This window comes from Mytilus californianus, unplaced genomic scaffold (assembly GCF_021869535.1).
Source record: "Mytilus californianus isolate M0D057914Y unplaced genomic scaffold, xbMytCali1.0.p SCAF_1, whole genome shotgun sequence".
NCBI lineage: Eukaryota > Metazoa > Mollusca > Bivalvia > Mytilida > Mytilidae > Mytilus > Mytilus californianus.
Genome location: NW_026262581.1, coordinates 94155987 through 94183703, shown reverse-complemented (window position 1 = coordinate 94183703; position 27717 = coordinate 94155987). Strand labels below are relative to the sequence as shown.

The following is a 27717-nucleotide window of genomic DNA, read 5'->3' as shown; positions in this document are numbered from 1 at the left end:
ATCAGTTTAAGATGAACCGCTTATGTTAAGTCAATGATATTTGGTTTGCAAATTTATTGGCATTTGCAAGTCTTGTTTCCATGGAGACTATAGAGCCCCACCCTCTCATCATGGTTCATTGACTTTGAAACTTTTACATAGTTTACAAGCTATTGTTTGTGTTTAGGTTTGTTTAAAGGGAATGACTTATGATCAATGGTATTTGGTATGCAGTTTTATTAGCACTGGCACATCTCATTTACATGGATATTGTTTAGCCATGTACCTTCAGTCAAGGTTCATTGACTTTGAATATTTGCATAACTTACATGTTAACGTATTGCTATTTTAATTTCAACATTCGCATTATCAAAATTACAAACAGTTTATTATATAAAAAATATGAAAATTCATGTGATGATCTGATTGCAACAAAACTTCAGATAACTGTAGGATTCGCTATAAAAACTTTTGACAATTCCCATGACATCTATAGATCATGGCTGCTTATAATTGCTATAGCTTCTTCACCGTAGGTAATTTATATCCAGGTCATTGAATCAGGCTCATGCAAGCTTTTAGTTCTAGCAAACTGGTTGACATTAGGTAAATGTTTTCATATATACTTTGGTTTTCATAAATTTAGTGAAAGGTAATATCACCAGACTTAACTAGAAAGCTTTGAGGGCTTTGTTTAATTTCTACCAAGTCTCGTTATTTTTACATTAACTAAAAAAAAAAAATAGCTCTGCAAAAGATTTTTTTCCTCTATTTGTTATCCATTTTCAATGAAACTTTCTTTTTGAGAATTTTTAGGCATGGATCAGCAAGAGAGTAAATTTTAAGAGCTTGATAACAATAGTTTCAAATACTGGTAACTTTGTTTTGTATAAAGCGCGCAAATGCATTATTGAAACTTTGCACACAGTTTGACTTCTACAAAGCCTTAAGATAGAATTGACATAAAATGCTTCTACCTTTCCATCACAAGGTTAAATAGAATTACAGATTATCTAATGTGACTTTTCGTTGATTGACATGTGTTTTGTTCATGACCATTGCCCTTTAATTTGTATGCCAAAATTACTACCTTTAATTTATGACCTGTTTTGTAAGAAAGAAGTAAAAGTATTATGAAACTTCAATTCAAATTGATTATCATACCAATAATTTAAATCTTATTTACATTATTTTAATCTGAACAAAAATTTCCAAATTAAACTTTTAAAAGATTTCATATGTTGTTTGTTATTAATCAAATGTCCATTTTGACGTTGGTCTTGTAAATAATTAATCATATTTGTACTTTTATTTTCCGAGTACTTTTTGTTACAGTTTAAAGATAATAATTGATTAAACTCTAAAGTCAGTAATGATTTGATTCACCATTTACCGAACATTTGAGTTAAAGTTCAGACCTTTTCCATTGGAGCTATACAGCTGTTCAAATATCTTAACAGTAATATGATGTAACCATTTTTTTCGAGCCTTCGACTTTTGTCGAAAAAGCGAGACATAGCGATCCTACATTCCGTTGGCGTCCTCGTCGTCAACAAATATTCACTCTGTGGTTAAAGTTTTTGAAATTTTAATAACTTTCTTAAACTATCCTGGATTTCTACCAAACTTAGACAGAAGCTTGTTTATGATCATAAGATATAATTCAAATATAATATTCAAAAGTAAATTTTGTAAAAAAAAAATTCCACTTAGACAGAAGCTTGTTTATGATCATAAGATATAATTCAAATATAATATTCAAAAGTAAATTTTGTAAAAAAAAAATTCCATTTTTTCCGTATATTACTTATAAATGGACATAGTTTTTCTGCCAGGAAACATTACATTCACTCTGTGGTTTAAGTTTTTGAAATTTTAATAACTTTCTTAAACTATCCTGGATTTCTACCAAACTTGGACAGAAGCTTGTTTATGATCATAAGATAATATTCAAAAGTAAATTTTGTAAAAAAAAAATTCCATTTTTTCCGTATATTACTTATAAATGGACATAGTTTTTCTGCCAGGAAACATTACATTCACTCTGTGGTTTAAGTTTTTGAAATTTTAATAACTTTCTTAAACTATCCTGGATTTCTACCAAACATGGACAGAAGCTTGTTTATGATCATAAGATAATATTCAAAAGTAAATTTTAAAAAAAAAAAATCCATTTTTTCCGTATATTACTTATAAATGGACATAGTTTTTCTGCCAGGAAACATTACATTCACTCTGTGGTTTAAGTTTTTGAAATTTTAATAACTTTCTTAAACTATCCTGGATTTCTACCAAACTTGGACAGAAGCTTGTTTATGATCATAAGATAATATTCAGAAGTAAATTTTGTAAAAAAAAAAATTCCATTTTTTCCGTATATTACTTATAAATGGACATAGTTTTTCTGCCAGGAAACATTACATTCACTCTGTGGTTTAAGTTTTTGAAATTTTAATAACTTTCTTCAACTATCCTGGATTTCTACCAAACTTGGAAAGAAGCTTGTTTATGATCATAAGATAGTATCAGAAGTAAATTTTGTAAAAGAAAAATTCCATTTTTTCCGTATTTTACTTATAAATGGACTTAGTTTTTCTGCCAGTTAACATTACATTCACTCTGTGGTTAAAGTTTTTAAAATTTTAACAACTTTCTTAAACTATCCTGGATTTGTACCAAACTTGGACAGAAGCTTGTTTATGATTAAAAGCTAGTATTTAGAAGGAAATTTTGTTAAAATTTTGTTCCATTTTTTCCGTATTTTACTTATAAATGGACTTAATATTTAGTGTACATACTGAAGTCATCATTTTTGTCGAGCCTTCGACTTTAGTCGAAAAAGCGAGACATAGCGATCCTACATTCCGTTGGCGTCGTCGTCGTCGGTGGCGTCCACAAATATTCACTCTGTGGTTAAAGTTTTTGAAATTTTAATAACTTTCTTAAACTATTCTGGATTTCTACCAAAGTTTATGATCCAGAAGTAAATTTGGAAAAAAAATAAATCCATTTTTTCCTTATTTTATTTTTAAATGGACTTAGATTTTCTGCCAGGAAACAACACATTCACTCTGTGGTTAAAGTTTTTAAGATTTTAATAACTTTCTTATACTATTTTGGATTTCTACCAAACTTGGACAGAAGCTTGTTTATGATCAAAAGCTAGTATCTAGAAGGAAATTTTGTAAAAAAATAAATCCATTTTTTCTGTATTTTACTTTTAAATGGACTTGGATTTTCTGCCAGGAAACAACACATTCACTCTGTGGTTAAAGTTTTTAAAATTTTAATAACTTTCTTATACTATTTTGGATTTGTACCAAACTTGGACAGAAGCTTGTTTATGATCAAATGCTAGTATCTAGAAGGAAATTTTGTTTTCTTCCAGTTAACATTACATTCAGTCTGCAGTTAAAGTTTTTAAACATTTATTAGATTCATAAACTATCCTGGATTTTTACCAAACTTGGACAGAAGTTTCTTACAATCAAAAGATAGTATCAAGTGGAATATTTTTATTGATTTACTTCCTCATTTTTGTTGAGCCTGCGATTAACAGAAAAAGTAGGCGAGACACTGGGTTCCGCGGAACCCTTACGAATTTTTCTTCCAGTTAACATTACATACAGTCTGCAGTTTAAGTTTTTAAAACATTTAGATTCATAAACTATCCTGGATTTTTACCAAACTTGGACAGAAGCTACTTACAATCAAAAGATAGTATAGAGAGGAATATTTTTATTAATATTTTTCCTCATTTTTGTTGAGCCTGCAATAATAGCAAAAGTAGGCGAGACACTGGGTTCCACAGAACCCTTACAAATTTTTTCTTCTTCTGGACTTTCCATAAAAAAAACAATATTTTATGGGTTAACCCTTTAATGTCAAAACATCTGAACATATTAAAAGCTGTTGGCTGGGAATGACAAATTCCAAAACAAGCTTATAGTAAGGTGATGGCAGGCAGATTGGTGGGTGGGGAAAAGTAGGTACCCAATTTGTGTAATCAACTCCTCAGCTACAGTTTTAAGCACATTTTGCTGAAACTTCACAGAAAAATTGTACACATGTTGAGAATATGCACCTGCTATTATGGAATTGTTTGAGGAATTTTTCTCTATGTTTCCAGACTTGAGAACTAAGTAATTTTACAGCAAAACTAAATGAAAGAAGGTACCTGTTTTGAGTAATCAACTCCTCCTACAGTTTTCAAAATCTTTGAAGCTTCACAGCAAGATAGCACTCATGTTGAAGTTGTGCACCTTCTATTATGGAATTGTATAATTTTCCAATTTTTCCAGACTTGGGAACTTTGTAATTTCTAGGAAACTTTACAAAAGATGGTACCTGTTTTGTGTAATCAAGTTCTACTACAGTTTTCAACCCACATCCATTTAACTACACAAAAAGATTAGACACATGTTGAAGTTCTGCACCTGCTATTATGGAATTGTGTCAGGAAGTTTTTCCTTTTTTCCCAGGCTAAGTCATTTTTCACCAAAAATTACAAAAGATAGTACTAATTTTAGGAAAAGTCAATTCCTCCTACAGTTTTCCATCCAGTTCTTCTAAACTTTACAGAATTATTGCACATTCATTGCCCTGCTATTATGGAATTTTTTGAATATTTTTTCTCTATTTTCCAGACTTAGGAAATTTGTGATTTTTCAGCCTAAAATTTCAAAAGATGGTAACAATTTTTGTTTTTAACCCACATCTTTTGAACTTTATATATAGTTTGTTACTGAGGTTATGCACCTTTCATTATGGAGTTGTTTGATGATTTTTAAATTTAATATTTCCATATATATTTAAATGTTCAGTATACCATTCTTCATTGTTTAAGATACAATCTGCACAACTCAGCCATTTGAGTCTATGATCCATTTTATAAAATCTAAGTAACATAAATGCTTAAAAACTGAAAAGTAAATTGAAGATATACTGACACATAAGCACTATCATGACTCAATAAGGGAAATTTAAATGGATATTCATCCGGTCACTATTTCAGTACTTTTTACATCAAAAGCATTTAGATAGGCATTTTAATTACTATTCATTATAAAAATAAAAAGATGTGGTAAGATTGTCAATGAGACAAATATTTACCAGAGACCAAATGATTTAGATGTAAGCAACTATAGGTCGGTGTCCAACCTTCAACAATGAGCAAAATCCTTACGCTACAGTGAGCCACGAAAAGTCTTGACAAAACAAAACGTAATACAATTCAAATGAGAAAATCAACAGCCTGAGTTATACTCAAAACAATAAGAGAAATACAAATACGATAGACAGTAACCAACAACAATATAGAAATAAGAAGATGTGGTAAGATTGCCAATGTGTCAACTCACGACCAGAGACAAAATGAAGTAGAAGTAAGCAACTATAGGTCACTGTATGGACCCAATGAAATTCCAGTCTCCTGACTTGGGAAAGGTACATACACAATGTTGCAGGGTGAAACATGTTTTGTGAGCTTTCAACCCTGGCCTAACCTTAGACAGTGGTGTAACAGCATAAAAAAAAAATAACTATAAAAATCAGTTGAATAAGGCTTGACTCATCAAATCAACACTAAAGCACAAAAAAAAAAAAATGAGTAACAAAAACTTTAAAGACACATTTTTGCATTTGAATTCAACATTGATTGTGCTAAATGCTGGAAACTATAATTATTTTCAGCCATATATTATAAGGATCATTGTTGTTGAGGACTTGCATATAACAGGAAATTTATGTATAACTCAGTAATATATGAATAAAGGGAGATGTTGGATATTTGTCAAATTAGAAAAAAAACTACACAAAAGAAAAACTGAAAGACATCTAGATGTTAATATACATGTGCAATAGACTGATTCCTGTATAGTATGCCAAGCTCTAAATTGACTCATGTCTAAAATAAAAGTTGTGAAATTTTTTACAAAGGATAATGAAGGGTCTACATTTTTTTTGCCTGCTTTTCTTATTCTTTATCATTTTTGCCCTTGATTCTGCATTCACTTTTTACCCATTATTCTCTATTCTATAAACCCCATCCAGACCCTCAAAATGGCAGAATTGTTAAACAAGAATTTAGAAATCTTATACTTAAAAAAAACCACATATTTATGTTTTATCTGTTAGTGGATGACCATTTGATATTCTGGGTGAGAGGCAGCAGGAATTTTTCTGAAGTAATATTTATTTTCACCTCTTGCTTAATTTTTGTTTTGTTTTCACTATTGTTTACATTTTTTTCTGCATTTTGTTTTTTTTTATTAATTTTCTTTGGCACCCTCACCCCACCCCAGAATATCAAAATATCAAATGGATGTCTCCTTATATTACTTTAGTTTCTTTTATTTGAAAATGCACTAGTTATAACTTTAAGCACTGAGGTCTAGTTAAACAATTTCATTTTGTTCCTACCATGATGATAGTATATAGTTGTACACATGCTTTATTATTTTATCTTTAGTCTTTCACATTTTTAGAACCAACAAGAAGAACTTCCTCCAAACGATCAGCACCACCACCACCAGCACGTAGCTCACAGCTTTCCTCTACAGATATATCATCCTCATCATCGTCCACTGTGTCCTCATCATCTTCTCCTTCCATACAGACAGAACTTGAGAGTTCACGTTCTTCAAGCTCTTCATTACTTTCAGAGGAATCGAAGCAAAATGAGACAAAACCTAACATTACATCTGGTACCGACTCATCTCCTATACAGGGAACAAGAAATAGAAATCATTTGGAAGATCCAGATACAGAAAGTCATCAATTTAGTGATGTAGATGTTAATGCTGTAGAACCTGAACGGAAGGGGGAACCTATTCATTTTGTTGAGCACCAGTTTGAGGATGTCAACTCACCGACCGGTAACTCGTATATTGTAATATCTAGAGAAGATAGTGAAATGTCAGTGCAGAGAACTCTTCCTGCCATACAATTACCAACCAGTCCATCAAAAAATGTACAACATAGTCCGAGTAGATTTTTAAAGTCACCATCAGTGATAAACTTTGAGAGTTTATCTGTACCTGGTGAAATGGCTTCAGACATGGTTGAACAGCTCAGAGAACATACAGGACTGAGTTACCCTAAATCTTGCCTAGCTGTAGAGATTGTCCTTGGTCAGGTGGCAGCTAGACTTCCGCAGATGGCATCAGTCATGGATAAAATACTCATGACCTTCTCAGAGGTAACACCTTACTATTTATTTGACAGACTTACCAACACTTTCGGCATTTTCTTGGATTAAAAACAAGAATGAGTGAAGATGGAGCCCTGAAAAGGGATAAGGTTTAAAAGGACAAAGTGATGTATATCTAGAGAAAATAGATATCATAGATTAGAAGGAAATTATTCTTTCAAACACTATTCTTCAATAAAGTTGATTAGCTGATTTTTATCTATGAAATATAAACAATTTTTAAAAACAGTTGAAACAGTATGAATAAAAGGAGATGTAGCTGATATATGTAACAAAGGGGGCAGCTGGTACTTGTCTTTGCTCCTTAATTTTATTTGTAAAATCATTAGAAAAACATTTAAGTCTTGAAGACACCAATGACAGGAACTAGTTGTTGCAGTTCATGAATGTACAACACAATCAAGTTTTATCATTTAATTCCAAGCCAAATTACTAGTATAACATACAAAGGACAATGTCCATACAAAATGACTCCTACTGTAATAGTTCTATATGTTCTCTCTCTGTTCTATGTTTGTACTGATTCTGATTTCACAAAGTTTACAACCAATATTTATAGTGAATATTGAAAATAGACAATACTCAATTAACATGACAATACTCTTATTGAAATGAGATTTCATAACCTTTAGCCATAAGTGACAGTTTTCAGTGATATAAAAGATAATGTTAACTGCTCATATAAACTCATTCTTACATTTTCCCCTTTACATTATTTTTCACACCTTTAGAATGAAATAAGAATTAAAATCTTTCATATTAATTTCAGTAACTTCACAAATACATAAGTAACATCAAATGTCACTAATTAACAAATAATTTGTCTGTACATGTAAACTTCCAAATTTGTAAAACTTACTTTTGTAAAAAATCAAATTTCTAAATAAAATGGTAACATAAAAATATAAGTTTAAAATTATCCTTGTGACATATACACGGGTAGTAATGTCCTCATATCGAGGAGCGTTTAGTACAGTGATTTTTTCATAGTTTGGTTAAGCTGGTCATGGTTTAGTTAGGTTACTTCCCAGAACGATTGCCTCAGTTCCTTTAAAAGGGGCAAATAAAAAGCAAGTAAGATGTTTGAATCTATATTGTAAGTCAAACGATCTACATTGAAATGGTTGTTTTTAAGAAATTAACACAGGATAACCAAAATATCGAAATTGATATGGTTTGGTTAAGCGATTGACATGGTTGAGTTAAGTGTCTAGAAATTTGTCATGGTTTTGATCAAATTTGTCATGGTTAAGATCAAAATTAATACATATTTGTTTCACCTTAATATTGATGGTTTGTTTGAAGGCGCTTGTGAAAAAACAAAGTTACACAATTTACCAATTGAATTAAGATGAAAAAAACACTTTTTAACCAAATTTGGTTGGTGTAATCGGCAAACTGTACATTATACATTTTTACTTTTCGTGTTTCTTAAGATAGAATTTATATAGCACTACTCTTTTTAACTGGCATTCAATCAAATAAATTATTAAAACACGAAACGCTGCTTCTGTTTCGCCTAGAATGTTTTCTCATTTTGTCAATGATGGACTCTGCCTGGGATATCCTGAGCAATGTCACTAGTCAAATGGTTAAAGATGTCTACCTAAAATAGCAACTTGTCAAAAAATAATTTTTGTTTTACATTGTATTCTAGCAAACTATACATCTGTTGTTTTTGTTTTGAACCAGATTATGTCTATGATGAATAAAAGGGGATGGTGGGGTTGTACACCCATGATACAGTAACCTAACTACAAAACTAGCCAAACAATATTGAGAGGACACCATACGGTCTTCAACCCTCCATGGGACAAAATGTTAACATGGACAACAGTTAAAACTTTTTTTTTAATAAACTTAAAATGAAATTTTCATGAAAAATACTTACAAATATCCATATTTAAATATATGAAACATCACAATTTCACAATTGCTTTACATTTTAATTGTCAGAGCCTTTTATAGCTTGGTAAGAGGTATGCGATTTGTTTATTGTTGAAGGCTGTATGGAGACCTATAGTTGCTAACATCTAAGTCATTTGGTCTTGGGTGAATAATTGTCTCATTGGCAATCATACCGCATCTACTTATTATATTTTACTGTGTGCTTTCTTGGGTCCTTTTGTATTCCAAATAAAACCACTTTTAAAGAAAATTGCCATTGAAATGCATTAATATATTATCCTCATGGTTTCTTTATAATACATGAGTGTTCTATAATGATAATATCTTAAATTTAATGTAGAGGACTTATTTTCTCGAGCGATGCATTTTTACGAGTGGAAGATCAATGTAAATATGTGAAACTTAGATCTATTCATATGGGAACAAGACTACATCATCAGAAAATGGCAACTATATATTGCCTCAATATAGGATAGAATGGGTTAAACGCGAAAAAAAAGTAACTGTGAAAATAATTTTTTTAACAGTATATGTATTTCAATAGTTGTATAATGTCTGTTAGTTTTGATCGTTACTCTTCCATTATACACGACAGGAATCACGGAACTGAACCATGTCGATCATGAACTAAACCATGACACTGAATTTACTGTAATCTTAATTTGTGTGCAAATGTAGCTATTTTTCGGAATAATTGATGGCACTTTTGTTTTATTAAGAAATATGTGATGTATCAGTCAGTAAACACATCACTTTTTTTATGCATGAGAAACGAATAAGCAACTTTTAAATTTTGGCATACACAAGCATTATTCTGTGTCAAATTTATGGTACAAATTTTAATGTACTAACATATTAGCTATAAACAGAGATACTTACCAGCTTGAATTTATGTTTAGAAGTTCCTTAGGCTAGCAAAGAAATGTGAATGTTTATATTATGTCATTGTTTGTCATTAAAAACACTTAACACAATCATGTCCAACTTAACCAAACTATGACAAAATCACTGTACTAAACGCTCATTGATATGACGACGTTACTATCTGTGCATATACATAGATGAGACAGCAACCCAATTACAACATAACCAATAGGCGTCTAGAGGGCAGCATGCAATCTTCAATAATTGACAAGTGTCTATACAATATGTCAAGCACTGAATCATCCCTTGTCTATTGAAGTTGTGAAAAAACAGAAACATTTAAATATCTGCCATTGACACCAATTTCTCCTATTACCAAAGACCCCATTAAGATATGACTTTAGACAACTGCTGACAAGTTTCCTTACTTAAGATAGGCACATGATGCAGGGTTGAACTTTTTTTATTTTTTATTTCACCCCTTCTTCCTTTTCATTTGGACCACAAAACATACATGAATAAACATCAATGAAAATCAGTACAGGAGAAGCAATTAACTCTAAAATGACAAGTTTAATAGATAACACAAAAAAAAACCAAGTACAACCAAGCAAAAATGATAATACAAGTTCAAAGTACTTATTGAACTATAGTGTTATTGAAGCAGTAAAAAGTGTTGATCAGTTAATCCAATCAAACCTCTTAGAAGATTTACTATAGTAATGTATCCATATTATTAAAAATGCTGAAGTTGTTAAACATTTTGGGATTGTCATTTAAATGCATTTCAGGGTGAATCTAAGAATGAAGAATCTTCCTACGATGGTAAAACATTACAGGATCTATTAACTAAGCTAACAGAATGTAAAGATGATGCACAACAACGAAGTTGGAGATTATTTGAAGATCATCAAACTATATCAGGATATCTAGAAGAGCTGTTGTCTATACTGGTATATATACAAAGTTGTACATGTACATACAATTTTTTTAATGATCTTAAATTCCTATACCAGTTTTTGAATAGAGAAATTTTTAACCTGCAGTATTTTAGGACTTTTTGACATAGTCTTTGGGACCTGAATTTTTGAAGTCATCTCAATTTTATTTTATTGATTGTTAAGTATGATGTGAGTTTGCTATATTATTGCTGAAGACCATGTGGTGAGCTTCAACTGTTTTAATCTGTATACATTTTTTGAGATAATTTTTCATATCTGCAGTCACAGGTCACTTGTCATTTTAATTGCGCAATCAGATCGCAAGGTCGTCCACCAAACCACCAAGGTTGCAGATCAGATTTGACCATATTGGACAGTTCTCAAAATCTTTTTTCCCTGGTGGTCCTTGAAGAAAATCTGCTGGTCCTCACTGTTATTTCTATTGCAAAATACGAAAAATGTGTTGGTCCTTTGCAAAATTTTGGTAGTCAAAAACTTTTGGACCACCACTTTTCGAGAACTCTGGTTGGAGCCGCAAGTATATTTCACCATCTAAACTTTGATGGCAGATGGATAAACATTTAGAAGTAGTTTTAAAAACTGTCAATCTGCCTAGAAATTAGAACTTTAAAGATTATAACTCTAGTAAAGAAAAATTAACACATATAGTATTTATTAACAGAAGGAGTTTTTTGAGATCTTTCAACGAGACATCAAACTTTGAAAAAAAACCACCAGTGATAAGGTTTCTGACTGTTTACAAGGGCATTAAGGGCATACGATACAGTTTTGATCCTGTGGTGATTTTTTTAGGAAAATTTGCATACAAGCTATTTTACACTTAGTTAATTCAAATATGTAATAAAAATTATACCTTCATGTGCTAAATTTAGAGATAAATGGGGTCGAAATTTTAGACATTTACTTAAAATTTCGGTTTCTTGGACATTTCTATCCTTTGGACAGACATACTTAACTCTTTTGTTTCAAAAGAAAAAAACATGCAGATTTTTGTAAAAAGATTTGGAATATCTGCGTTATAAAAGTATGCTCTTAATTTGTGTAACACTTCTTTGAAAATAATTCATTTTTATTAAAATTTCATGACCTTTGTAAAAAACAGCATTTTTGCTGCATATTTATCAAATTTTTAAAAAAAATCATCGGTGATTTTTTCATAATAATTGGTTCAAATAATCTTCATACAGTATCAAGTCAAATGTCCTCTTAAAAAGAGGGATCCATGGACTCATTTTCAAGCTAATGATTAAAATCACTCGAAAAATGCATGTTTTACCAATATGTCGCCGTTTGACGTCGCGAAAAATAACACATTACGTTAGCAATGTCATTACCTCCCTTGTAACTGTATTGTATGCCCTTAACATGCATCTCTAGAACTCAATCCTCCCATTTTTAGCTTGCTCAAAGGGAAAACATAGATACAGAGAGGAATGCACACAAAAAATTAGTTTCAATGATATCAGTATTACAGGTAAAGCTGCACAGTTACAAGTAAACAAATAATCAATAATAATGTTTCACAAATGTTTGTAATAACTGAAAACTAGCTTATGTGTATTTGTTCCAAATTGAAAAGAAAGTTCTGATTGATTTATCTTTTTTTCAGGAGAATGCTAAGTCTTCTGTCTGTAGAAAGGTTGTTGCTAAAGATAGATACGAAGCTTTGCATAATCTAGTGGAGTACTACCAAATGGTTTGTATAAAAAGAAACTATAACTTAAAACTTTCACTCAGTTCAGAGTGAACTCAACAATTAAAATTAAAGTGCTACTAAAGAAATAACTAGATGTGGTATGATTGTCAATGCCATAACTACCCAAAAAAACAAAGAAGAAATATGTGAACAATTACAGGTCACTGTACAGCCTTCACAATGATCAAAACCCACACCCTATTGTAAGCTATCAAAAGTGTCAGGATGACAAAATGTGAAAAAAGAAAAAAAGAAAAAAACAATTGCTTGATTTAACAACAAAACAACCCCCACTAAAAAAAACAAAACAATTACATTGGACAGCAACAAAGAACAACTACTTAATTACAGGATCCTGGCATGGGACAGGCATGTAAAGAATTTGGCAGGGTTAAACATGTTTCTGAGCTCTTAAACACTCCCAACTTCTTTTGGACAGTGGTGTAACAAACCAACAAAAGAACAAACTGTAAAAATTAGTTCTTATCAGATTGATACTTAGCACAAAAACAAATAACTAAAAGACTTAAGACACAAAGTACCAATCTAAGAGTACTCACAGTTAGAGAAAGCTAGTTCAAATCTTAATTTCAACTAATAAATAAACCATGTTCTCCAAGACTAAAATGTCAATCAGTACACCAACTTATTTAGTGTAATGATGTCATAAGAAGTCTGATAAAAGCACGACCTTGTGTATTGTCAAACAAAATATAAGTAATGACAGAATGTAAGACCATATGTGTTAATACCTGGATAGCAATAAAATTGAGAATGGAAATGGGGAATGTGTCAAAGAGACAACAACCGGACCAAAGAACAGAAAACAGCCCAAGGCCACCAATGGGTCTTCAACACAGCGAGAAAATCCCGCATCCCGAAGCGGGCTTCAGCTGGCCCCTAAACAAAAATGTGTACTAGTTCAGTGAAAATGGACGTCATACTAAACTCCGAAACATATAAATGAACTAAAACTGAAAAAAACATAGAAGACTATTTAAGTCCAGAGGCTCCAGACTTGGGACAGGCGCAAAAATGTGGCGGGGTTAAACATGTTTTGTGACATTTCAACCCTCCCCCTATACCTCTAGCCAATGTAGAATAAACAAACACACAGCAATACGCACAGTAAAACTCAGTTTAAAAGAAGTCCCAGTCCGATGTCAGAATAGGTAACAGAAGAAACTAAGCAAAATGACAATGATACATAAATTAACAAAGGACTACTAGCAGTTACTGACATGCCAGCTTCAGACCTCAATTAAACTGATTGAAAGATTATGTCTTCATCATATGAAAATCAAGCACAATCCCTCCTGTTACGGGTTTAGTATCATATCATCATAAAATATATGAGAAGAACTTTACCAGTATCATGCCAACAACTGGTTTTAGAATAAATGTGTTTTTTCCGATGCAAAGACCCTATGACTGAATCAATATTAATTCCAAAATATGCCATCTTTAATGACCTGACAACAGTATCATAACTATATCCCTTCTGAATAAGTCTGTTTAAAGGTTTGGTTAGTTTATGAGGTGAATGACGACATTTTTGTGCTTTGTATAGAATATTACCATAAAAGATTGGATTGGAAATACCTGAACGTATAAGATGTCTGCATGTTGATTTATTTTTTACGAATGATGTCCTTGTACCGATGATAAAATTAAGTAAATGTTTCGACTAGTTTGTGATATCGAAAAATCATCTCTTTAATTGTAAATTTTGGTATTAAGCTTCCCGTTAAAGATATAGATATCAAGATCCAGGAAAGGGCAGTGTTCATTGTTAGTATTAGCTTTATTTAAAGTCAGTTCAGCAGGATAAATCTCTTTAGTGTACATACTGAAGTCGTCATTATGGAGATCCAATATATCACCCAAATATCTAAAATTGTTATTAAATTTTTGTATCAGATGTTGTTTCGACGGGTCTCTGCTGATTTTAGTCATAAATTGTAACTCATAACAATACAGAAAATGGTCCACAATAAGTGTGCACAGTTAGTCCCCATTGGAATTCCGATAACTTGACAATATAGGGAATATCCATGGCCAACAAAAATGTTATCTAGTAAAAATATATGTTAAGTTATGTAAAAAAACTTTTAAAGATAAAACTGATATTAGTACAGATAAAGACAACATCTAAAATCTTACTACAATGTTTATGGTAATTGATAGCCCTTAGGAAGGAGTCTATTCAAAGGACTACTATTATATGGATCCTATCTTAGTTTGTGAACTCTATAAAAATCACTGTAAAATTAAGATGTGACAACCTATTTGTAACAAGATTCTACGGGTGCAACCAAACTTCCAAATCAAATCTTTGTATCTATGAAAGAATTTATTAAAGGTTATAAGTGAATTGTGGTAACAAAATCCCTGACTTTATAATTTATTAGTTTTCCATAGATTACATTCATTAAAATTACTACAGACATGGGCAAAGGGAACAAGTTATTGGTCCATGAGTTTTTCTCATTGTTGAAGACCGTACGGTTGCCTATAATTGCTTACATCCACTTCATTTGAACTTGGGTTGATAGTTGTCTCATTGGCAATCATACAACATCTGGCATAAAGTATAATTTACAAATTCTTCAAGATTTTTTTGTTTGAAAATTTCAGGAAACACGGGTTAGTCTGAGAATGACTTTGCTGAAATGTTTTGGTGCCATGTGTGGATTAGAAGCCTCTATTGTTTCTAATCTGTTGTATTCTATACTACCGTTAGAACTGGTCAGTGAAATACAGAATAAGTATGATAGTAAGTGGACTTTTTAGTGATTTATAGCAAAAAACACATTTGTTGACTGTTTTGTATTAACTTATTGTTTATGTTTATTGTAGATTTAACTTCTAATTTACAAGGATGTTCTTTTACAAACATTTCTTATTTTGTGTCAGAAGAAGGAAAAAAGCGAGTACAATCAAGTACGGAATCTGATTTTTATACGACCGCAAAAAAAAATTTTGTGGTCGTATATTGGTATGACGTCGGCGTCGTTGTCGTCGTCCGAAGACACATTAGTTTTCGCACTCTAACTTTAGTTTAAGTGAATGGATTTATATGAAATTTTACCATAAGGTTCAATACCACAAAAGGAAGGTGAGGATTGATTTGGGGGGTATGGTACCAACAGTTAAGGAATTAGGGGCCAAAAAGGGGCCAAAAATAAGCATTTTTGTAACTTCCAGACATAACTTGTGTGTAAGTGTATGGATCTCTCTGACATTGTACCACAAGGTTCAATATCACAAAGGGAATGCTGGGATTGATTTTAGGGGTAATTGCCTCCAAATTGTAGGAATTAGGGGCAAAAAACAAGCATTTTTCTAGTTTCATGACAATAACTTGTGTGTAAGTGTATGGATCTCTCTGACATTGTATCACAAGGTTCCATATCACAAAGGAAATGCTGGGATTGATTTTGGGGGTAATTGCCTCCAAAGTTTAGGAATTAGGGGCCAAAAAAGGGCAAAAAACAAGCATTTTTCTAGTTTCATGACAATAACTTGTGTGTAAGTGTATGGATCTTTATGAAATTGTACTACAAGGTTCCATATCACAAAGGGAAAGCTGGAATTGAGTTTGGGGGTAATTGACCAAAAAGCTTAGGAAGAAGGGGCCAAAAAGGGGCCAAAAATAAGCATTTTTCTAGTTTCCAGACAATAACTTGTGTTCAAGTGTATGGATCTCTCTGAAATTGTACTGCAAGGTACCATACCACAAAGGGAAGGCTGGGATTGATTTTGGGGGTAATTCCCTCAAAATTTTAGGAATAAGGGGCCATAAAAGGGCAAAAAAAAAAGCATTTTTCTAGTTTCAGAACAATAACTTGTGTGTAAGTGTATGGATCTTTATGAAATTGTACTGCAAGGTTCCATATCACAAAGGGAAAGCAGGGTATGAATTTGGGGGTAATTGCCCTAAACGTTTAGGAATTTGGGGCAAAAAAGGGGCCAAAAAACAAGCTTTTTTCTAGTTTCCAGACAATAACTTGTGTTCAAGTGTATGGATCTCTATGAAATTGTACTGCAAGGTACCATACCACAAAGGGAAGGCTGGGATTGAGTTTGGGGGTGATGAATCATAAGGGGGTTCAAAAAATTTGGGGGGGGGGGATTTTTTTTTCCTTTTTTTTCTTTAGAATTTTCCATTTTAAATTGGTTATTTCTGATTTATATATAAAAGCAAATAATAATGATATGGTTTGAAAAGGTAAATTAAAAATTTTTAAGTTTCTAGACCACTTTCATTCTGTGTCAGAAACCTATGCTGTGTCAAATATTTAATTACAATCTAAATTCAGTGCTGTGTCAAGCTTGAATGTTGTGTCCATACTTACTCCCAACTGTTCAGGGTTCGACCTCTGCGGTCGTATCAAGCTGCACCCCAGCAGAGCATTTTATTTATATTGATAGAGAAACTGTATACACTCTTGTTTATATTGATAGAGAAACTGTATACACTCTTGTTTATATTGATAGAGAAACTGTATACACTCTTGTTTATATTGCTTATTTTATATTGATAGAGAAACTGTATACACTCTTGTTTTATATTGATAGAGAAACTGTATACACTCTTGTTTATATTGATAGAGAAACTGTATACACTCTTGTTTATATTGATAGAGAAACTGTATACACTCTTGTTTATATTGATAGAGAAACTGTATACACTCTTGTTTTATATGTCATTCTCTCCTTCCAGGATTTCATTGTCAATATAATACTATATCTACATTTTCATATGATTTTATTAAAACTCCATTACAAAATTGTATAAATTTTCCATTAGTTCATGTAAATTGCACTAAAAATAGTCATGATTAGAAGGGAAACAGAAAATCTTATTTCAAATCTGTATTGACATGTACCATAACTATGCTATGTAACTCTTGCAAAGTGGGCACATACCTATTTATTGCATCATTGAGTTATTAACTATTTTTCTATCTAAGATTTCTTAAAATTTTCTAAATTGCAAAACATACACATAGGTCCAAATGCAGAGGATAGTTACAACTTACAGTACTATTTCATTTGCAAAACAATGATATCTTCGTCCTCAGACTGACTGCCTCAATAGTAAATGAAGTTGAGATACCCCTACAATTATTCTATTAATTGCATATTCCATTAATTTTTCAAATATTATGATTATTTAATGTTCATGCCATGTTATGTAGCTGTTGTGTTATCTATGATCCTGTGAACAGGAGAGCCACTATATATCTACCTTGTGGTGGCTGATTTACATGTTTCTCTTTGTTTCAGATCTACCGTTACTATGTTATGTAGCTATTGTGTTATCTATGATCCTGTCAACAGGATAGCCAATATATATCTACCTTGTGGTGGCTGATTTACATGTTTCTCTCTGTTTCAGATCTACCATTACTATGTTATGTAGCTATTGTGTTATCTATGATCCTGTCAACAGGAGAGCCACTGCCTACTAGTCTGTCTGGTTAGTGTAAGATATAATTATAAAGTTTTTGCTGGAAGTTTTGTAAAGTAAATGACCAAAATAAAGGAGCAGCATCATTTCTTTAATTTAAATACAATTGAATAATAATGAGATGGTGGACTTCCAATATACTAGACCTTGAGGTTGACAGAGGTTAAGAAATATGGCAATCCTTGGACTACTCCCATGGGGCAGTAAAACTCTTGCTAAAGTGGGGCATCTGTATGTCTGTAAATAGGCAGAATGGAGACGTTAAATCTGATGTCTTGTTTAGGAATAGTGCCACACTCTCTGCACTTTAAAGAACCCTTGTAAAATCTCTGATAGATTTGCCCCTGGATGTTAAGCAAGCAACAATCAATCAATCAAATATACTGCATAATTTACCTTAAAGAATGATATTTGTCTTTCTTTCAACATATGTCATACTTAGAAATGCTAATCTCTAGTGGCATAAAATATTTGTATAAAGCTTTATATTTCAGAAGGTACATAAGCTGGATAATTCATATCTTGTAAAGAGATGTGCAGTTATCTGAAGTTGAAGTTTATGTTCGGCATATGTCCATTGTTTTCAACTTTATTTTCATGGTTCAGTGATTGCTTAAAAATATTGTATATTTTTTTGTAATGTGATTTTTTCAGTAATTGTAAAAAATAGGGCAACTCTATTTGGTGTATAAAATCATTGCAAGGTATGCATGTTCATAAGACAAGGTTCACCTGACCTTGACCTCATTTCATGGTCCAGTCATCAATGTTAAGTTCTCATGATTAGGTCATTTTCTCAGATACTAAAGGCATTAGGTCAAATATATTAGGTTTCTATATAGAATGAACATAAGGTGTACATGTCTTTCTTATGGGTTTCATCAAACGTTGACCTTATTTTTATGGTTAATGGTCAACTTCAAGTTTTCATGATAAGATCTGTTTTTCAGATACTATATGTAATTGGTTAGCTAAGTTTGGTGTATAAATGATTGTAAGATGTATATGTCTCTGATTGGTTGGTCAATAATAATTGTCTTGTTGTAGCATCTCTAGCCAGGTCAAACCAAAGGCTTGAAAAATGGTATTTGCTGAGCTCTGAGTCATAATGATAAATCTGGGTAGGAAGACATGTCTTCCTATGGAGTGTAATCTGTGAACTAGCACAACAAAAATCCTGCTCATCGTATTGATCTAGTTGAAAGCAGGGTTTATATTCATATCATATTAAAAAGTTCTCTTCCTGATATGCATGTTCCACAGGGTGCTAACATCAATTCTTCTTAATCATCGTCAACAATGTTAAGTTTTCATAATTAGGTAACTTTCTCAGATTCTATAAGTAATAAATCAACTATTTTCTGTGAATAGAATAGTAACACAGAGAAATGTCCACATGATAGAGGTGTCCTGATTCCTTTACTTTGTTTAAAGATCAGTATACTTTGTATTTTTTATGTTTCTTTTAAATTATAACTGTTAGATGATTTTTCTATGCTTCTCAACAATTACTTTTTAGATCACATTACCAAAAAGTTTATTGGTTTTATGTTTGAGTTGATAGAAAAGCCACCAAGCCCACAGTTTGAGGATGAAGCCTCAGATCAGCTGATTGTTGTACTTCTGGCATTAAATCTTCACTACACAGAACATACAACAAATCCTGTCATGGAAGTACTGGCAGACAAAGGCACTGTTAAAACATTTACAGAAAAATTACTGCTTCTTTTTAACAGGGGAGGTAATTCATATGTTATTTGTATAAAACAAACGAATAAAAAAACTCATGATTTGGAAAAATTGTTGTCTTTGTATAAAAAGCAATTTTCTATGTAAGAAAGCCTATAAAAGATGCTGGCATAAGGTTCTTTTACATGGATAAATTTCCTGCCAAGCACACTTATATGGAACAGTCATGAATTATAAATGTAGCAATCACTATACCAAAATGCCAATTTTCCTGTTTATTTTATGTAAAATTGAAGATTCAATCTTCTTTGGAATGAAGATTAACTAAAAAGTTGTGGGCACTGGATATAAGTCATGTTATTAGATTCAGTGAATTGATAAAATATTAAATAATGAAATATATTGTTTACATAATGATAATCTCAGATGATTTTATTCATACTTCTAATCTTCAACTGGGTAGTAAATCTGTTTACATTATTTGTCATAAACGTCTTGAATGTCCATGTGACACAACTTTAAAGAAACTGGTATTATCAGATCTCACTAATAGGGGATGTAATGAAAAAAGAGACACTCATTACACTCTCTCAAATCAAGAGAGAGCACCCTGAATGAAATTTATATTTTTCTTATTCATTTTTCTAAATTTACTGATAGACTTAGATTTTTGGCTGTCAAATTCAAAATTTTACACTGAAAGCATCACTCATATCTGAAACACAGGGTTCTGAACCCTTTACACATTTCATTGTATAGAAACTTGTTTATGGAAGAAGACAATATGTTGACTTCTAGATGTCTGTTTTTTTGCATTGCTGTTTAATTGATACATACACAAAATCTCTTATAATCATATATGTAAATAGTCTTTTGTTTATTCTTGATTCAGATGGCTACAATAGCACATATTTTGACATGATAAAAAATCTTTTCATCGTCTTTTGTTGAATTTCAGATGATCCCGTGAAGATGTTTGAATTTCAGTCATGTCATCAGAATTCTGTCATGAAGTTTGTGACAGATTTATACAGAGATAAATCTACATCAAGTCTGCTGTATACTAATGATGCCAAAGTATTAGTAGATATGATCATTAGAATGTTGACAGACTTACAGCCTGGTGATGAGGTAAGTCTATATATAAGTGTGACAAGTCTGTTGTATACTAATGATGTCTAAGTATTAGTAGATATGATCATTTAAATGTTGACTGACTTACAGCTTGGTGATCAGGTGTGATGTCTCAGGACATCTGTATGTAAAATATAACTATTTTCTCAAACATAAAAAAGAATATAATGTAATCCATTCAAATGATGCAAGATCGATTATAGTAAACTTTGTAAGTTTCTAAAATGGACTATTTGAGATTTTGATGTCATGTTTGGATGGGTCAAAGGTGTTACTCATGTTCATTCTTCTTTCATTCCCAAATCATACAATTGTCTGGATTTTTCACATGGCCTTTAGATATAAAACCTTCTTTTTATTGAAAAAAGTATAATGTTGGTTAAAAGATAGATTTTGTGTCTGATTAATACTTTCCATTGTGTTACAGCCCTTAGGTTATGGCAGCAATTTTAGTTGTAACTACAAAACAATAATCTCTAGTTGTATTTTGAAAGTTAAGATATATATATTTTTTAATTTTTTTGTAGGTTAGGACAAATAACCTGATATTAGCCAATCTGTTTGTAGAGAATTCTGACTATTTAGAATACAGACATAGAGAATCAGAATTTTGTAGGTGTCTACACAACATTCTACATGAAGAATCTAGTCAAATAGAAGATAAAAATATTGTAGCAGATATTCTTGACCAAATACAGGATTTTACATGATATTATCTATGTCTAGGAAAGAAGAAGTTAATTCTCATTGGACTCACATTAAACCCACCATTATCATTGTTAAAAAGTATTTTTACATTTTGTTGTTCTATTGATCAAATCAAAACACGTTTTATGGTACTTTGTTGTTTGAAAATAGACCTTCTTTAACACAAGCACTATAAACTTTACATACTAATTTTCTAAATGTACTACTAGCCTTGGATTCTGGCTCATTGATTGTCTGTAGTGGCCATCCTGGAATAATTCAAACACATAATAGTATTTTGCCGAATGTTTAAAGTTGTGTTTAAACAAATTGGTGAAAACTTAATTAGTGTTGCCATATTTCAAGAATTGATGTAATCCTTCTAAAAAATGTACAACTTAAAAATGTAAAGTATCATTGTATTCCGACTGGCTCTACTACTGTGCCATGAACCAGGATCCATGGCCAATCCAATAAAAGATAATTTTAAGATGAGTTTTCCTTTCTTTTGACTACTGAAAGAGAAATATTTTTTCCAGCATTATGTTTTGCTTACAATAATTTGTTTATATTGGCTATACAGACTACAAAAGGCTGATGTACTTAAGATAATTTGTAATTTTTCTGCAAACATTCTCCTTAAAACTTATGTTTACTTTTTAATCTTTAGTTGTGTTTGACGCATTTTAATTGTCACGCATATATTCTTCTTACAATTATTCTGATACATTCCAAAATAATTTTTCCCCATATCAACTGCATAATGCTAATTTGTGTTTTTTTGACAAGGAGTGGATAGTTATATTTGCATAGAAAAAAAACCTTTTCAATCCTCTATTTATCATTATAGTTTTTATGTTTCCAAGTTTACTTTCGACTTGGGAAGGATGGATGGTACGCTCAACATTGATATTAATCTGTGTTTTTCTCCTTTTGTTAACATTTTTTCTGCCAATTTATTTAGTTAACTAATTTCAATAACTTTGGCTAGAATAAAAGTGAAATTATTACTACCCAAACTTGGTTAGTTCATTATCTTTTTCACAGTATGTGATTTTAAACTTGATAATGTCGTTTTTGAATGTACAATTTATAATGTCTTAGCCTGTTAGATTATTTTTCCATAGTTATCTTATTGTTTTTGAAAAAATACTCATGACCTTAGTGTTCCAGTTTATGAAAAATAAATGTTTCTTTCTATCAAACTTTGTCTTTGCCAGAACATTTCTTATCTCATGCTGATGTTTACCTATGTCGCCCAATGGCAAAATAAGGTCTTGTAACTGCTCAACTATGTCAGTCTGTCTGTTTGTCCCAAAGACCTTGGGTATGAAATTTTCATGAAAGTTTTCTTGGTTTCTATGAAATAGAATGGTTTAATATGGTTTAATATTTGGTCTACAGCTTGATTATGTTGAGTTGTAGCTAGTAAGCAATATTGACATCTGCCGTGCAGCCACTTCCTGTCTTCTGATAGTTGGAAATTTTCAACACTCATTGTACAAAGAAAATTTTTGTCAAAGATTTCGTGGCTTCGATTAAAGGGAATAATTGATTATGCTTCAGTATACATGCTACTTCAATCAATTAATTGCATGCGATGACACAGATCCAGGCTGTGCATTGGTCTTGTTTTTATCAAAACTACACTATGAATTAATAGTTTTTACTTATTCCCATTCATTTTTGGGTAAAGATTGCATGAAATACAATCAAACCCTATTGTACTGACTTCATATCTAAATCTTCCAAGGTTTATCACTACCTTTGATTGTTCAAACAATATAGTGCAATGAAATGATCATTCTTTAGATCCTATGCAGTCAATGTCATGCAATTTATTAATGATATGTTATACTTAGATATTGAAGTAACAATATGATGTATATTAGAATTACCATACTTGTCAAGAAAACTTTTCTTAATATTGAAAATTTCATATTAAGTAATTCATGGTGTATGAATCGGTTATAAAAATAGATGTACAATCATGAACAAAGGAAGATAACTCCAACTCAAATTTATAAAATTCATAAAATTGCAAAAATTAAGGCAATCTTTATCCTTCAGTGCTCACAAGCACATTGATTTTTTTTTGTTTACACAATTCAGTACTTGGTAAATCTGAAGATAGGAAAAGCTTAGGTCAACGAATTGCATATCTTTTCAATGTATTTTATACATGTATGTAAATAATGACCTGTGCCTAGTCAGAAGCATTTTTTTACATCTGTTGTTTTTAAGAGATTTGGTTTAGATGGCAGATCGTTGGTAGTCTCTGTTGAATATAATAACTTGGAAGGTTTTAGAGCTTGACATGGTATGTCTATATTATTGAAGACCATATAATATGTCTATTATTGAAGTCATTTGAGTACTGGTAAATGCTGGTGATAAATTGTACATTGAAATAATAAGTATAGTTACTGTAAATTCAGAAATTAATGCATGCTTTTATTATTGTGAATCCTTAACTACTTGCCAAAATGTGAAATCAAATTAATGCGAAAGCTAAATTTTTCTCAAGAAACTTCACTACCAAAATTATGAATGTGAGGTTTTATTATTGCGAACCTGATACTGTCACATTTTTGCACTAATAAAAACATCTCAATAATTTCTGAATTTACAGTATTTCTTATCCAGTACTAAACTTCAATGGTTTATGTTTTGATTGTTGGACTAGTTATGGTCTGTTATGGAGGTGTATACATGTATATCCAGAATTGTCAACTCTATACGAAAGGTGTCACTTAAGAGAGATTACCAAAGGATAGATAATTCTGATGTTTACTAAAATTGGGATCAATCTTAATTTGTATCACCATCCTTTGGACTTACTTTATTTCCAGATGATTTTGTGAAAATGTATAATTTATATAGCAGTAAGAGGATTTGCATTTCCTTATAAACGATTAAATTTTTTGTCAGGTTCATACTTTTACAAAAAATCTTTTAAAAACCACAAGTAGTGTTTTCAAATTGTTTTGTTTTAATGTTTATCCTTAGTTGTAATGCCAATTGCAAAAAAAAATCATTTAGAAGATATACTTCTGTACCTGTTTGTATGCAGTGTCCATATTTTATTTTATTATTTCTACAAAGCTCACATTAATTCTTCATATGATACATTCATATGTGGTAACCAGATTTTTATTGTATAATTACATGTACAAGACAAAGTTGAGTCTTTTTTAAGGTTATGTTTTGTTTTTTGTTATATTATACTTATATTATTTTTAACCTTTTAATAATTTGTTGTGATTTAAAGAATACCTTCCTTGTGTAAGTACATCAAATTTGTTTTGGTTTATCAAATCTTCAGAATTTAATACCATTGTATGTTATTGTAGTTTCATTATGGAACTTTTTGTATTTGATTTCTGTTTGCTCTATAAATTTTAATTAATAATAAAGGTTATACCAATGATTTATTGTTTGGTGTTTAACACCACTTTAAGCACTATTGTGCTAGTTTGTAGCAGTCAGTTTTTATTGGTGAAGGAAGCCGGAGAGAACCACCCACCTTCAGTAGGAATATAAAGTTACTTTTTTGTTCCCAGAATTTTAATGAAAATTAAAATCCCTTTAAAGCAGTATATGACAAGAATTGTGATTGAGGTTTAAGGGACTATGCTTACTTCTGACATTTAGAGGGGCATTTTTTTTGTCAAAAGGTCAGAGTTTGTGGAAAGTAGACAAATTTTTTGACAGAATTAGTCAACAGCATAAAGTCAAGGCATTATTTGTGGCATTTTAACTTCTCAATAAAATGTTGGGGAAACTATCTAGTATGTTAAAGTTATCTGTAGTTCAGAACTTTTGATGCTTATAATATGGAATTATAACTGACGTGATATGGAACAGACCTCATATGATGCTTGCAAAATATACCAACATCAAAAGGATGACTATAATGATAATTTGAGAAAAATTATGAGGATTATTTGGGGGCATAATGACCCTCCTCAATTACTTGCCAGAGGTCAATTGTGTTGAGACTGGTAAGAATGTTGTTGAAATTAAAAGGAGTAGGCAAAGAAACCCATATTTGGCCCTCATATTTCGTACAAATTCAAGAATATCATGCATGATATTAAATTTGCCTTTGATGAGTAACCATAGCAAGAAACCATGACCTAATTAGTATATTTTGTTTGTTTTGTATCAATTTTGACTGAGTATATTTTTGGTTGAAAAGTGGAAATATATAAATAGCTATAAGAAAGGTTCTATGGATCAAAAACTGCAGAAAATCAGCATTTTTTTGTCATTTTCATAAAAGTGTGCACATTATGATGTAATTATGGTATCTTTAATAAGCTTTTCTTATTCATTTAAATTTATTTCTTGATTTTAGAAACTAGAGTTTCACTTTAGTATGAGCAAAATTGAAGTGGTTTTCAAACCTCCATTATCATGTGCCATATATGAGCCTTCTCCTTTATGGGATATTAGCTATACCTAGTACTTACATATTATATTTTACATTCCATCATTAAATTATTGTTATTGTGTATAATGCAATAAGTCTTTTTAATTAACCAGAATCTGTATATCAAGACAAAAGGAAGCTATCACTTTAATTTGAATAAAATGTTTTTAATGTTTGGAATATTTATTGAATGATCATCAATGAAACTTTACAATAGAATCTCATCCAAATCAGTATTCTCACTTGTCCTCAAGATATGCTGCTTGTCTGAAAACCTGTTTGAAATGATAATGATAAATCTGATGCCCAATGTTGAGAGGGAGGCATGCTCTCTACACACTAAAATATCTCTCTACACACTAAAGGATCTCTCTACACACTAAAGAATCTCTCTACACACTAAAGGATCTATTTACACATTAAAGAATCCTTGCAATAACCCCTTACCATTTTCTATCATTTAGCCTTTTTGTTTTGTGTTTAAAATGTGTTGGGTAACCACCTAGGTGGTCTGGTGGTAGGGTGCTCCCCTTGAGAGTTGGAAGTTGTGGGTTTGAACCCAGTCATGGTCAAACCCAAAGACCTAACATTGGTATTTGCTGCTTCTCTGCTGAGCAAGTGCCATTAACTCATTCGACCCCAAGAGATTTCTGGAAAATCAGGCTTTTTAGAAAATTTGCAAACATATGCAAAATATATGCAAATTAGTAGACTCTTGATGCTTTAGCTGATGCTGATCTATTAAACTCTGATGCTGATCTATTAAACTATGTATTGAGATTTGGGGGCAGATGGCATGGATGGGGGATAGGGTTGGAGGTGGTATATTTTCTGGTGGGTTTGAACCCACCCCTACTGAAAAATTGTCATTTTCAGTCTACTTTTCGATTTTAATACGACCTTGAGAGGTGAACATTGACCAAACTGTGGTTCTTTGTCATTCAAGTATTATAGTTACAGCAGTCCATCCATACTGGACTGGAATTAAATGTGATATGAGTGTCTTGCTGGGGAATTACTATTGGCAAGCCAGGTCGGCCTAAATGTCCGTTTTTACAGATTTCTGACAAAACGGTGACTAGATTTCTTTTGGCCATATTATACCTCCTTGTGTTCCTGTACCACCTTGCATGTATTTATGATAATGTTGATAACTACAGCCCATACCAGTAACGTAGTGGCCATCAAAAGACTCCCACCCCCACCTGATTTTGGCTACTTTTCACGTTTTTCCGATTTTGAACTCTTAAAAAGGCCATTAAAGTTGCCATATTTTCATAAACACACATCTGAGAAGAGTTTATTGACCATGAATTGCATGGTTGAAGTCCCTGCTGTCAAGACAATTCTAAAAGAGTATGGAGGATCATACTGGCCATCAAAGAATGGTGGTCGCCATCACGACTACAGGTTGGCTTGGGGTCGAAGCTGTTAAGGAGTTAAAGCAAAGACTGGTCGGCTCAGGGAAAGAATAATGTGTCCTGGTAGGGTGACATGTCTAAGAACGAGGCAATCACTGGAAATGGGTTGTAAGAATATTCTATGTAAAGATTTGAACTACTGTTCCAATTCATTCTAAAGGCATTGGCCTCAGCAACCAGCTGTACCAATGTTAGCCACTAAATCAACATACACTGTAATATTGTTCTTAATATTGAGACATGAATAAATGAATGG

At 31.6% G+C, this 27717-nt stretch overlaps 1 protein-coding gene across 1 annotated transcript in view; it reads left to right on the top strand.

The window, feature by feature from the left end:
• The window catches only part of LOC127710372 (NCK-interacting protein with SH3 domain-like), a 54024-nt gene extending 28989 nt beyond the window's left edge, over positions 1 to 25035 (top strand). Inside the window, exons 4-11 of the mRNA XM_052216192.1 lie at positions 6465 to 7177; positions 10753 to 10914; positions 12533 to 12619; positions 15257 to 15395; positions 18024 to 18104; positions 19615 to 19836; positions 20743 to 20915; positions 21446 to 25035. Of these exons, the coding sequence (XP_052072152.1) occupies positions 6465 to 7177; positions 10753 to 10914; positions 12533 to 12619; positions 15257 to 15395; positions 18024 to 18104; positions 19615 to 19836; positions 20743 to 20915; positions 21446 to 21628 (1760 nt within the window). The 3' untranslated portion in view covers positions 21629 to 25035. The remainder of the gene's footprint in view (positions 1 to 6464; positions 7178 to 10752; positions 10915 to 12532; positions 12620 to 15256; positions 15396 to 18023; positions 18105 to 19614; positions 19837 to 20742; positions 20916 to 21445) is intronic.
• Positions 25036 to 27717: the final 2682 nt, after the last annotated feature.